General features: G+C 45.1%; 1 protein-coding gene and 1 long non-coding RNA gene across 2 annotated transcripts in view; one reads left to right on the top strand and one right to left on the bottom strand.

Moving 5' to 3' along the window:
* LOC135574662 (uncharacterized) overlaps nucleotides 1–14,705 on the top strand; it is a 42,393-nt gene that overhangs the window by 5,913 nt on the left and 21,775 nt on the right. The window lies entirely within an intron of this gene.
* On the bottom strand, nucleotides 4,050–13,820 carry LOC115118181 (basic leucine zipper transcriptional factor ATF-like). The gene is made up of 3 exons (XM_029646747.2): nucleotides 13,405–13,820; nucleotides 12,462–12,566; nucleotides 4,050–6,304 (listed from the first exon to the last, which is right to left on the bottom strand). Exons 1-3 carry the CDS (start codon nucleotides 13,471–13,473, stop codon nucleotides 6,062–6,064), a joined length of 417 nt encoding a protein of 138 aa, XP_029502607.1. The 5' UTR covers nucleotides 13,474–13,820; the 3' UTR covers nucleotides 4,050–6,061.

Below are 14,705 nucleotides of genomic sequence, written 5' to 3'. Positions count from 1 at the left end.
AATAATGGGATGGTCTAAAACAGGCGTGACAAAGTCATTCCATGGATGGCCTATGGCCTGCAAAGGTTTTGTTTTTCCCTTTCAATTTCAGCCCAAGACCACCAGGTGTGAGGAATTCCTTACAAATTACTGACCTTCATTTATCACTCAAGTACAAGGGAAGAACGCAAACCCACCGACACTCGGCCCTCCGTGGAATGAGTTTGACAACTTTGTTATAAAACTATTAAACTCCGCTGAGACGGGCCACAGGGCCATGCAAAACGAACTTTCCCAATGTAAACGCCCGTTTACGTCACCACGTAGGGCCAACCAACCCACTACCCAATGAACCCTCACTGCCGTCTGTGTTGAATTTGGGCAGGACCGAGGAGGAGGAGCTACATTTTGCAACCGAACATCCGACTTTGGTTGCCGACTAAAATTATTCTACTATCAATGCCAAAATGCTATTTCTGCTGTTGGTGACATAGGCTATACAACACACTTCCACAAAGCACCATCCACTGACCCAAGATAAAATGGAATACAATACAATAGAGTAGATTACAATATAATATAATATGGAGCTGGAATATAATAGAATAGAATGGAATATAATAGCATATAATAGAATAACATTGAAAATGGCACTGGAATTGGAATAGATCATGTTATGTTACATGTTCATAAAATGTAAAGCGACCATTGGTCTGAAAACATAAGGCTTCCACCCAATGTTCCCTCCAAACTTGCATGCGTTAGCAGACGTGCTGTAGCCCCGAGACTGCCGCACAGCTCCCATGAGACTGCCACACAGCTCCCACAAGACTGCCGCAAAGCTCCCATGAGACTGCCGCACAGCTCCCATGAGACTGCCGCACAGCTCCCACGAGACTGCCGCACAGCTCCCACGAGACTGCCGCACAGCTCCCACGAGACTGCCGCACAGCTCCCACGAGACTGCCATACAGCTCCCACGAGACTGCCGCACAGCTCCCACGAGACTGTCGTACAGCTCCCACGAGACTGCCGTACAGCTCCCGCGAGACTGCCGCACAGCTCCCACGAGACTGTCGTACAGCTCCCACGAGACTGCCGTACAGCTCCCGCGAGACTGCCGCACAGCTCCCGCGAGACTGCCGTACAGCTCCCACGAGACTGCCGCACAGCTCCCGCGAGACTGCCGCACAGCTCCCACGAGACTGTCGTACAGCTCCCACGAGACTGCCGTACAGCTCCCGCGAGACTGCCGCACAGCTCCCGCGAGACTGCCGCACAGCTCCCGCGAGACTGCCGTACAGCTCCCACGAGACTGCCGCACAGCTCCCACGAGACTGCCGCACAGCTCCCACGAGACTGCCGTACAGCTCCCACGAGACTGCCGTACAGCTCCCACGAGACTGCCGTACAGCTCCCACGAGACTTCCGCACAGCTCCCACGAGACTGCCGTACAGCTCCCACGAGACTGCCGTACAGCTCCCACGAGACTGCCGTACAGCTCCCACGAGACTACCATATAGCTCCCACGAGACTGTCATATAGCTCCCACGAGACTGCCATATAGCTCCCACGAGACTGCCATACAGCTCCCACGAGACTGCCATATAGCTCCCACGAGACTGCCATATAGAGTGCTGAAGAAAAATCTGCCCACAAAGAGAAGCAGGAGATTAAACTTCATTCAACTGTTCTTGAGTTTTCCCCTTTTAATTAACACTATCAACATTTTCCTTTTACTGTGGCAATTGTGATCGAATCAAACGCCAATATTAGCCACTTCGATGCAACATTTTGAAACATGAAAGATATTTTGTTGTAAGCAGAATGTATAGGAATATAATTATATTGTGAATGACTCACCACATTCTCCAGACCGGTGAGGCATAGGCAGTGGTGTAACGTACTTAAGTAAAAATACTTGAAAGTACTACTTAAGTACTTTACTTTACTATTTATATTTTTGACTAATTTTACTTTTACTTCACTTACATTCCTAAAGAAATGTATGTACTTTTTACATTTTCCCTGACACAAAAATGTACTCGTTATATTTTGAAAGCTTAGCAGGACAGGAAAATGGTCTAATTCACTCACTTATCAAGAGAACATTCCTGGTCAACCCTACTACCTCTGATCTGGCGGACTCACTAAACACTGGCCTCATTTGTAAATGATGTCTGAGTGTTGGAGTGTGCCCCTAGCTATCTGTAAATGATGTCTGAGTGTTGGAGTGTGCCCCTAGCTATCTGTAAATGATGTCTGAGTGTTGGAGTGTGCCCCTAGCTATCTGTAAATGATGTCTGAGTGTTGGAGTGTTCCCCTGGCTATCTGTAAATTATGTCTGAGTGTTGGAGTGTTCCCCTGGCTATCTGTAAATGATGTCTGAGTGTTGGAGTGTGCCCCTAGCTATCTGTAAATAATGTCTGAGTGTTGGAGTGTTCCCCTGGCTATCTGTAAATGATGTCTGAGTGTTGGAGTGTGCCCCTATCTATCTGTAAATAATGTCTGAGTGTTGGAGTGTTCCCCTGGCTATCTGTAAATGATGTCTGAGTGTTGGAGTGTGCCCCTAGCTATCTGTAAATGATGTCTGAGTGTTGGAGTGTTCCCCTAGCTATCTGTAAATAATGTCTGAGTGTTGGAGTGTGCCCCTGGCTATCGGTAAATTTACAAATTTAAAAACTAGAAACAGGTATATTTTAACAATGACATTTACTTTTGGCACATAAACCAAATACTTTTGGATTTTTAGTCAAGTAGTATTTTACTGGGTGACTTTCCCTTTCTCTTGAGTCATTTTTATTAGTATCTTTACTTTTACTCAAATATGACCATCTGGGTATTTTTCCACCACTGGGCATAACCAATCATAGCTGCAGTAGGCCTATATGTGTAACGGTTTTCTTCTGGGGAAAGAGAGGCGGACCAAAACGCAGCGTGGTTACTTGTAAACATCTTTAAAAAAGATAAACAATCTACAAAACAAGAAATGTGAAAAAACCGAAACAGCCCTATCTGGTGCAACAAACACAGAGACAGGAACAATCACCCACAAGAGACCTAAAGAATATGGCTGCCTAAATATGGTTCCCAATCAGAGACAACGATAAACACCTGCATCTGATTGAGAACCACTCTAGGCAACCAGACTTAACTAGAGTACTACTCTAACCACAATCCCATACCTACCAACAACCCCAGACAAAACAAACCACATAAATCCCCATGTCACACCCTGGCCTCACCAAAATACTAACGAAAACACAGAATACTAAGGCCAGGGCGTGACAATATGCAAATAAACTATTGCCATTTATGGATCTGTGTCGTATACATTGAACTGGATTGTGTTTTACAGCTGTGGTCATAAGTAGATTTGTTTTATTTATTTTTAATTGAACCTTTATTTAACTAAGGCAAGTCAGTTAAGAACAAATTCTTATTTTACAATGATGGCCTACCCCAGTAAAACCCTCCCCTAACCCGAACGACACTGGGCCAATTCTGCACCGCCCTACGGGACTCCCGATCACAGCCGTTTGTGACACAGCCCGGGATCGAACCAGGGTCTGTAGTGATGCCTCTACCACTGTGCCACTCGGGAGCCTTATGATGCATTTGTTTTGAGATTGAAGTGAGAGCTGCATACAGCTACATGTGCACATTGTGTTCATAATCTTTGCTAGCTGGTGAGTTATTAGCCCGGTAATATGTCATTTGTAGTCAGCAATAGGAGAGGGATTGCTTCCTACAAGAGCACATTAAGTGCACATTACGTGTACATTACGTGTACATTACGTGCACATTACGTGTACATTACGTGTACATTACGTATGCATTACGTGTACATTACGTGTACATTACGTATACATTACGTGTACATTACGTGTACATTACATATACATTACGTGTACATTTCTAGACATCTTTGAAAAGTAAGTCAGATTTAACATAATTTTTATTTTGGTCTTAAAGGGGCAGTGTTGAATTTTAAGAAAGGCTTGAATAAGCTCAGTGGCCAATAGGCAGAGGGGTAGTATAATTTGTCTGATTCTCTGTAATAATGGTATGGGAATAATAATACATTTTATTTTGTAAAGAGGTTTCTTGCATCAAACAACACAACATTTTCAGTCACCTCCATGTCTGAAGGACAAGTGGATAAACAGGTTAATGTCAAGCTCTGCATGATTTTTTCCCCTCAAAGGTCTCATGGAATGTAGTCCTACATTGAACACCCCACAATGGCAGCTACTATAGTCTGAATGATAGAACAGCTGTTTCCATGTTAAAATGTTATTTGACGCATTTTCTCCATTGTTGTTGATGGTAGGCCTCTCTGGTAGGCCTCTCTGGTAGGCCTCTCTGGTAGGCCTCTCTGGTAGGTCTAAATTATGATCAAACAGACACAGTAGCCTACTTGGCCACTGTTAAAACTGTAACTTAAAGCAGGTACAGCCTCAGTGTTCACAGTAAAGCTACGGGCTGGAAGTTGCACAGAATGTTCACAATGTTCATGTTTGCCCTCAACCAGACCAGATGTTTGCTCAGGGTCGGAAAAAACATTGCTTCCACCCAAAAATTAACTATCTTGCATTTCAAAACAATTTCTAAGTTTCTATCTTTATTTTTAAATGTACAGTAAGACAGCATTTAAAAAATGAAATAAACATTCAAAGAAATTCATTTGAAAAGTACAAGCACTGATGGTAAACTAAACTTGTATTTATTTTATTTATTTATTCATTTCACCTTTATTATGTCCTGTCTCAGTACCAGTCTATAAGATAATCCCTTATATCAGAGCATACAATGCATACGGTTCCTTAACAAGGCTTACCCTTAATTAAATGTAGGTACACGACTCCACCTTGTGACCATTAAATAATAGTTGTTGTTTTTTAAACGAATTCAAGATGATTCGAACGTAAACTCTTGAGTTAACAAAGTTATTTTCAAACTGTTTCACTTTAGGCAGAATGTACATGTATTCAGATCAGACTAGAAAAGCAGCTGTTTTGTGAGAAAATAGTCAAATAATGTACACATCATTGAGTAATCCAAGCTATTTTTCACTGCTCCAATCAGTCATATGCAATAGTGGTAGTCGTGAACATGAGAAATGCACACAAATAAAACTAAAGGCTGGGATGATACCAGTATTGTGATATTTATTTCTATGGCAAAAAAGGAAAACACAAACCAGATCAGATTTTTTGGTCCTTTGAAAATCTGCTGTATGTAAAATATTGTGTAATATAGCCTGGTCCTAAACCTGCTGTATGGAACATATGTTGTGATATAGCCTGGTACTAAACCTGCTGTATGGAACATGTTGTGATATAGCCTGGTACTAAACCTGCTTTATGGAACATATGTTGTGATATAGCCTGGAAAATAACGACATGTGATTCTGGATGATAACATAGTGATGTTCGTTTCCAACATTAAGACTGTTTTACTAAAGAAGTTAAATCTGCTTTGTGTTTTGTTCCCTTGCCACAATACTAACAGGTATCGTCCCAGTCCTAGCGGCAAAGCATTGTAATAAGCCTATATAAATTACTTGAAACGTAAACACGGAATCATTTCATTGTTGTATAAATGTCAATAGTACAATAAAAAAATCATTCAATTATGCTGGTTTTATGTCCTGCAGATGTTGACTATTGGCATAGTCAAGATATTGATTCTATGGTCGAGTCATACATTGGAAATTACCATCTATGTGCCTTTACACAATTCTGATCTTTTGTCATTAATTATTTTTTTGACCCAATCAGAAATTTTGACAATAATTGGGCAAAAGATCAGAATTTGGCTGCCTGTGTAAAAGAAGCTTTTGTCATCTTTTAATATCAGAAAATTGTTGATCTGATGCAAAGACATCATTCATGAGTGCTGTCTGTTCCCGTTGAAACAAAGAAACCATTCATTAACTTCATCCTGTTCAAGTGTAGCCTCTTGAAACCAGACTGACCTGGTTTAGCGAGGCTAGTTCAAGTGGCTCTCTTCACCCACTATATCAAGGTCAGTAAAACCTCTCCCTTCTCTTCAGCACCACCTGGTGGTCGGTGGTGATCAGTGCTGGAAGTGCGACACAGCGATGCTGTGCTGGTGGTGGAAGACATTGCTCCCGTGATGGTGGGGGGAGACGGAGTGATGATGGGGGGAGTAGATGAGGTCCGGGGTCATCTGGGGGGGCAGGCCAGTGCAGAGAGGCTCATGGGTAGTCAGGACAGAGGAGAGATACTTGGCTTCTTCTTTGAGTTTCTTCACCTCCTTCCTCAGAGCCGCGTTCTCCTTCTCCAGGTTCTCACTCTCCTGAAGCAAAAGGAACCAATCAGTCAATGAAATGTACAAATAAATGCCCTTTTACATCACTAGGTATTACAAAGTGCTTTACAGTAACCCAGCCTGCTTTACAGTAATCCAGCCTGCTTTATAGTAACTCAGCCTGATTTACAGTAACTCAGCCTGCTTTACAGTAATCCAGCTTGCTTTACAGTAACCCAGCCTGCTTTACAGTAATCAGCCTGCTTTACAGTAACCCAGCCTGCTTTACAGTAACTCAGCCTGCTTTACAGTAACCCAGCCTGCTTTACAGTAACTCAGCCTGCTTTACAGTAACTCAGCCTGCTTTACAGTAACTCAGCCTGCTTTACAGTAACTCAGCCTGCTTTACAGTAACTCAGCCTGCTTTACAGTAACCCAGCCTGCTTTACAGTAACTCAGCCTGCTTTACAGTAACTCAGCCTGCTTTACAGTAACTCAGCCTGCTTTACAGTAACTTAGCCTGCTTTACAGTAACCCAGCCTGCTTTACAGTAACTCAGCCTGCTTTACAGTAACCCAGCCTGCTTTACAGTAACTCAGCCTGCTTTACAGTAACCCAGCCTGCTTTACAGTAACTCAGCCTGCTTTACAGTAACTTAGCCTGCTTTACAGTAACCCAGCCTAGACCCCAAAGAGCAAGCTGCAGCAGGAACTAGACTCAGTGAAGGCCCATTTCTTCTTTGGAATCAGTCAAATTTGAATCAATAAATGAATGAAGCTAATGACCTCATAATCAAATGGCCGCAACTGAAATTTCAGTATGAATACTTCTCTATACAGTGAAAGTACACAATGCAACGGTTTTGTGGCTCTGCTATGCTGAATACCAATGACCTGTATGGTTCGACCATAGGTTACCCGGGTTACAACTCATCAACTCGTCATCATCCGTCTCTCTAACTTCAGCTTTGGTGGGAAAAATAATTCAAAAGAAAAATCCCCCCCCTGGCTGCTGTCGTTCATTTTGTTCGTTCAAATAATCTTCACATCTTTTTTTTTTTTTTTTTTTGTGCAGAAAGGCGTTGTTCTTCTGAACTTCCATCGTCAGATCTGGTTAGATTTCAGAGTCAATGACCTTTGTGAAAACCCAGTATGTGGGTGGTGCTGTGGTGGTGGTTGTTAGATCCAGTCTAAGTCATTATTCTATGTCAAACACCTGGTCTAGTTCTGAGAGACGACGGCTTATTCACCAGCTCAGGCTTCCTCACAGAGCGTATTAGGGAGGATGGACCAATGATGGCTCAGCACAGGCTTACTCACAGAGCGTATTAGGGAGGATGGACCAATGATGGCTCAGCACAGGCTTACTCACAGAGCGTATTAGGGAGGATGGACCAATGATGGCTCAGCACAGGCTTCCTCACAGAGCGTATTAGGGAGGATGGACCAATGATGGCTCAGCACAGGCTTACTCACAGAGCGTATTAGGGAGGATGGACCAATGATGGCTCAGCACAGGCTTACTCACAGAGCGTATTAGGGAGGATGGACCAATGATGGCTCAGCACAGGCTTACTCACAGAGCGTATTAGGGAGGATGGACCAATGATGGCTCAGCACAGGCTTCCTCACAGAGCGTATTAGGGAGGATGGACCAATGATGGCTCAGCACAGGCTTACTCACAGAGCGTATTAGGGAGGATGGACCAATGATGGCTCAGCACAGGCTTCCTCACAGAGCGTATTAGGGAGGATGGACCAATGATGGCTCAGCACAGGCTTACTCACAGAGCGTATTAGGGAGGATGGACCAATGATGGCTCAGCACAGGCTTACTCACAGAGCATATTAGGGAGGATGGACCAATGATGGCTCAGCACAGGCTTCCTCGCAGAGCGTGTTAGGGAGGATGGACCAATGATGGCTCAGCACAGGCTTCCTCACAGAGCGTATTAGGGAGGATGGACCAATGATGGCTCAGCACAGGCTTCCTCACAGAGCGTATTAGGGAGGATGGACCAATGATGGCTCAGCACAGGCTTCCTCACAGAGCGTATTAGGGAGGATGGACCAATGATGGCTCAGCACAGGCTTCCTCACAGAGCGTGTTAGGGAGGATGGACCAATGATGGCTCAGCACAGGCTTCCTCACAGAGCGTGTTAGGGAGGATGGACCAATGATGGCTCAGCACAGGCTTCCTCACAGAGCGTATTAGGGAGGATGGACCAATGATGGCTCAGCACAGGCTTCCTCACAGAGCGTATTAGGGAGGATGGACCAATGATGGCTCAGCACAGGCCTCCTTGCAGAGCGTGTTAGGCTAAGCATATTTTGTGGTTTTATGGGTTTTGTCAACTCGTTTAACAAACAGGAAGTTGAATTTTCCCTCACTGTGACACGTTTCCTGTTTCCTCAGTAGTAGTCTCTCTCGCTCTTTCTCTCACTCTCTCCTGTGTAAATGAGGTTTAGTAGTAAACCGTGGGTAGGAGGGGAGAGAACGGCTGTCATTTCTGGTAAAGGACCCGTGTCAGTGGGTTGTTGGCCTTAAGTGACGTGAGCACTGGGGTTTACCCAGGCCTGTCTCTGACAGGAAGGCCACACTGCGCAACACTCTCTATCTTCCCTCCTCTAACCCTGGCCTTTTCTGTCTAACTTGTTTTGTTTCCCGACATCTCTGGGAGTAAAAGGCCATCATCATCCCACGAACACGCAGAGCTCATGTCTGACAGCATGATCATCTGGCCCTGTGCAGGCCGACACTGTAATGCAACATCTACACATGTACCTGAGGACCTCAGAGGAAAAAGACAACAGAGAAAAAAATACAATGTTGAATTGTTGTAGATTAACAAAATTGTCTTTCTAAAACAACTGGAGAAAAAAACCCGATGTCCTACCGGCATTCTATTAAATACAGATATTTTCTCCACAGTTTGAGATGTCTTCTAGCAGCTCTTAAATACATTGATTTTCATTTTGACACCATAGACCTTATGAAGAAAGCATCCTCAGCAGAACCGCATGGTGTCTCCATTAATAAACTCTACTCTCTTCAGCAACACTAACCGCTAAGACTAAAATGTATTTGTAGCTTCTTACCAACGGAAATAGGTGTTCTTTACTAGACTCTGCCAAGCGATAGAAGTGAAAGTCAATGACTAAAAGCTAGCCAGTCAATGAACAGAAAGAGACGTTGAAATGAAAGTGATTGTGTGCTTTTCACTTTGACTATTACCTGAAATATCTCCAGTCACGTGTTGTATTACTGCTGCTACTGTTCATCCCAAACAACACAGTATTCCTCTATGAAGTGCACTACTTTTTGACCAGACCCCTGGTTTAAAGTAGTGCACTACGTAGGGAATAGGGTGCCATTTATTACCAACTGATATTAACACTCGGTGTAATGATCATTAGTGCTGGTCAGTGGGTTTCTGACGCCCACGTGTGATAATGAATACTCAGCAATACCGCAGCAATCCCACACAGGCAGAGATATGGCCACGCTTGTATCCCAAATGCACCCTATTCTCTATTTAGTGCAGATTACTACATAACCAGTCTGTTCCTGACTTGTGGTAGCCTGAGTGCCAGTCTGTTTGTGCTATAATGCCTGTAGTAGCCTGAGTGCCAGTCTGTTTGTGCTATAATGCCTGTAGTAGCCTGAGTGCCAGTCTGTTTGTGCTATCATGCCTGTAGTAGCCTGAGTGCCAGTCTGTTTGTGCTATCATGCCTGTAGTAGCCTGAGTGCCAGTCTGTTTGTGCTATCATGCCTGTAGTAGCCTGAGTGCCAGTCTGTTTGTGCTATCATGCCTGTAGTAACCTGAGTGCCAGTCTGTTTGTGCTATCATGCCTGTAGCCTGAGTGCCAGTCTGTTTGTGCTATCATGCCTGTAGCCTGAGTGCCAGTCTGTTTGTGCCAGTCCTTGCTTGGCTTGACAATGAGCAATGGAGTTGAGCAATGGAGTTGAGCAATGGAGTTGGCAAACAGGCTATAGAAGGAGACAACAGATCTGGGACCAGGCTAAAGGAGGAGACAACAGATCTGGGACCAGGCTATAGAAGGAGACAACAGATGTGGGACCAGGCTATAGAAGGAGACAACAGATCTGGGACCAGGCTATAGAAGGAGACAACAGATCTGGGACCAGGCTATAGAAGGAGACAACAGATGTGGGACCAGGCTATAGAAGGAGACAACAGATCTGGGACCAGGCTATAGAAGGAGACAACAGATCTGGGACCAGGCTATAGAAGGAGACAACAGATCTGGGACCAGGCTATAGAAGGAGACAACAGATCTGGGACCAGGCTATAGAAGGAGACAACAGATGTGGGACCAGGCTATAGAAGGAGACAACAGATCTGGGACCAGGCTATAGAAGGAGACAACAGATCTGGGACCAGGCTATAGAAGGAGACAACAGATGTGGGACCAGGCTATAGAATGAGACAACAGATGTGGGACCAGGCTATAGAAGGAGACAACAGATCTGGGACCAGGCTATAGAAGGAGACAACAGATCTGGGACCAGGCTATAGGAGGAGACAACAGATCTGGGACCAGGCTATAGAAGGAGACAACAGATCTGGGACCAGGCTAAAGGAGGAGACAACAGATCTGGGACCAGCCTATAGAAGGAGACAACAGATCTGGGACCAGGCTATAGAAGGAGACAACAGATCTGGGACCAGGCTAGACTTTTAGAGGTCATAAATCGGCTTTTGGGGTGACCTGCCAAAGTTTGCAACTTCACCATGCCGGATTTGGGAACACTGCATGTGTGGAGTCTGTATTTACACTGCATGTGTGGAGTCTGTATTTACACTGCATGTGTGGAGTCTGTATTTACACTGCATGTGTGGAGTCTGTATTTACACTGCATGTGTGGAGTCTGTATTTACACTGCATGTGTGGAGTCTGTATTTACACTGCATGTGTGGAGTCTGTATTTATTTCATTCAGGCCACAACCGACTCACTGCTAGTTTGACAAGTCCAGTCGTACTTGGATATGGTGCCACACATTTGGCCTGGTGGATTGCATTGTGGGTAGTCATCCTAACTCATAGCCAGACATGGTGCACGCCTCAGTGTATTGCATTGTGGGTAGTCGTCCTAACTCATAGCCAGACATGGTGCACGCCTCAGTGTATTGCATTGTGGGTAGTCATCCTAACTCATAGCCAGACATGGTGCACGCCTCAGTGTATTGCATTGTGGGTAGTCGTCCTAACTCATAGCCAGACATGGTGCACGCCTCAGTGTATTGCATTGTGGGTAGTCATCCTAACTCATAGCCAGACATGGTGCACGCCTCAGTGTATTGCATTGTGGGTAGTCGTCCTAACTCATAGCCAGACATGGTGCACGCCTCAGTGTATTGCATTGTGGGTAGTCGTCCTAACTCATAGCCAGACATGGTGCACGCCTCAGTGTATTGCATTGTGGGTAGTCGTCCTAACTCATAGCCAGACATGGTGCACGCCTCAGTGTATTGCATTGTGGGTAGTCGTCCTAACTCATAGCCAGACATGGTGCACGCCTCAGTGTATTGCATTGTGGGTAGTCGTCCTAACTCATAGCCAGACATGGTGCACGCCTCAGTGTATTGCATTGTGGGTAGTCGTCCTAACTCATAGCCAGACATGGTGCACGCCTCAGTGTATTGCATTGTGGGTAGTCATCCTAACTCATAGCCAGACATGGTGCACGCCTCAGTGTATTGCATTGTGGGTAGTCGTCCTAACTCATAGCCAGACATGGTGCACGCCTCAGTGTATTGCATTGTGGGTAGTCGTCCTAACTCATAGCCAGACATGGTGTACGCCTCAGTGTATTGCATTGTGGGTAGTCGTCCTAACTCATAGCCAGACATGGTCCACGCCTCAGTGTATTGCATTGTGGGTAGTCGTCCTAACTCATAGCCAGACATGGTGCAAGCCTCCGTGTATTGCATTGTGGGTAGTCGTCCTAACTCATAACCAGACATGGTGCACGCCTCAGTGTATTGCATTGTGGGTAGTCGTCCTAACTCATAGCCAGACATGGTGCACGCCTCAGTGTATTGCATTGTGGGTAGTCGTCCTAACTCATAGCCAGACATGGTGTACGCCTCAGTGTATTGCATTGTGGGTAGTCATCCTAACTCATAGCCAGACATGGTGCACGCCTCAGTGTATTGCATTGTGGGTATTCGTCCTCACCAGGTGTAGACTGTCTGCCTTCTGGGTCTGTCTCATCCTGCTCTTCTGGGCAGCGATACGGTTCTTCTCTCTTCTCATTACTTTCTTTATGTTGTCTGAGGAGCCCTGGGGAGGAGACACGGGGCAGTCATCTTCCTGACAGGACACTAACTGTTGCTCACCCTAACTAACTAACTAACTAACTAACTAACTTACACTAATGGGTGGAATATTAGGTTTCATTCTAGTAGACAGTAGATATTGTAGACTGAACATGTATAACAATGTTTAGACAGTTCTAGGATGAGACATCTCTTTGGTGCATGACTTGACTGACGCAGCATTTCTACATAGCTGAGTTATTCTGATACCATGACAACTGAAGTATTCAGGACATGAAACCAGGCGTGATCTGAGACCACCCCGACCCGACTCGACCCAACCCAACCCAACGATGCAATATTGCAATGTTAAGTCTATCAGCTCATCCTTTCATCGAACGAACGGCCTTGATTCCCAGAACACACCGGAATTTACACACAACTGTCGTCAGGGAAACTCCTCATTGTTGTCATGCACGGATCTACATTTCAGCATGATTCTACGTTTGTACATGATTCTACATTTCTGCGTAATTCTACATTTCAACCTAAAGCAAAATACTAGGTAAGAAAGAGGTCCTGAATGGCCAGTGGTAAACGATCCTCCAGACCCACCGAAGCATGTCATTCTACGAGCCATTGAGAGATGACAGTTGAAAGTGACCAGAGTAAAGACAAGACGAGTGATACCCGCATACGGAGCATAACGACAGAGTACGATTGGGATGATTACTACTCCTCGACAACACGTTACTGAAAACGTGACTATAATGAACCCACGTCCCAATGATAACACTTCATAACTAAATAAAGGCTAGAAAGAGAGAGAGAAGGTAATAAATAGTCAAAAGAGACGTCCTTACCCGCCTGCTGCCCGCTGGCGAAGGAGACTTGGTGTAATTGGAGTCATCGCTGTCAGAGCCGTGAGCCATAGCCAACCACGTTGCCCCAAACCCTGTGCCTCTCACCACTTCTGCTTTTTTGTGTGTGTGTGTGTCGCTGTGTGTGTGTTCAGACAGAGTGTGCTAAGCTGTCGCTCTGTGTGTGTGTTCAGACAGAGTGTGCTAAGCTGTCGCTCTGTGTGTGTGTTCAGACAGTGTGCTAAGCTGTCGCTCTGTGTGTGTGTTCAGACAGAGTGTGCTAAGCTGTCGCTCTGTGTGTGTGTTCAGACAGTGTGCTAAGCTGAACCTGGTTGGTCGCTTAATGAGAAAGAACTTCTCTCTCTCACTCTCTCTATTCTCACGCTCTCTCTCTACCTCTCTCTATATATACCTCTCTCTCTCTCTACCTTCCTCTCTATTATATACCTCTCTCTCTCTCTCTCTCTCACGCTCTACCTCTCTCTATATATATACCTCTCTCTCTATATACCTCTCTCTCTCTCTCTCACTCTCTCTCTACCTCTCTCTCTATATATATACACCTCTCTCTCTCTCTCTCTCTCTCTCTCTCTCTACCTCTCTCTCTATATATATACCTCTCTCTCTCTCTCTCTTCCTTCCTACCTTCCTTCCTTCCTCTCTCTCTGTCTCTCTTACTCTCTATACCTCTCTCTCTCCCGCCTGCCCTCCTTCCTTCCTCTCTATCTCTCTCTCTCTCACACACACACACACACACACACACACACACACACTGTGTCTGCCTAATTGTCAGACAGCGTCTGTTGCGGTTTCTGGTAAAAAAAATATATATATATATCTAAAAAAAAACTGGGTTATTGACACCAGACTGGAAGTCACATGACCCTTGGAAAGTTTGCACCTATAGGGGCATATCTACTACCAAGCAAACCCCCACAGGAAGTCCATTCTTCTGTTTACAAAGGGGAATGCATCATATTATCAGTAAATGGACTGATATTAGCCTGTCTGAAATATTAGAAGGTAGAACGCTAGAATGAGACACTTACCAGTGGGGGCTGCCGAGGGGAGGACGGGCTCATAATAATGGCTGGAACAAAGCGAATGGAATGGCATCAAACACACGGAAACCATGGAAACCACGGAAACCATGGAAACCATGTTGTTTGATCCCATTCCACTGATTCCACTCCAGCCATTACCACGAGCCCCGTCCTCCCCAATTATTGGTGCCACCAACCTCCTGTGACATTTAAACACAGTTTCATAGATCGGGATGGTGATTTTATGAAATGACAATAACA

Source organism: Oncorhynchus nerka, linkage group LG13 (assembly GCF_034236695.1).
Source record: "Oncorhynchus nerka isolate Pitt River linkage group LG13, Oner_Uvic_2.0, whole genome shotgun sequence".
NCBI classification, from domain to species: Eukaryota; Metazoa; Chordata; class Actinopteri; order Salmoniformes; family Salmonidae; genus Oncorhynchus; species Oncorhynchus nerka.
The sequence above is the reverse complement of the archived record's forward strand: the minus strand, read 5'-3'. Positions and strand labels throughout refer to the sequence as shown.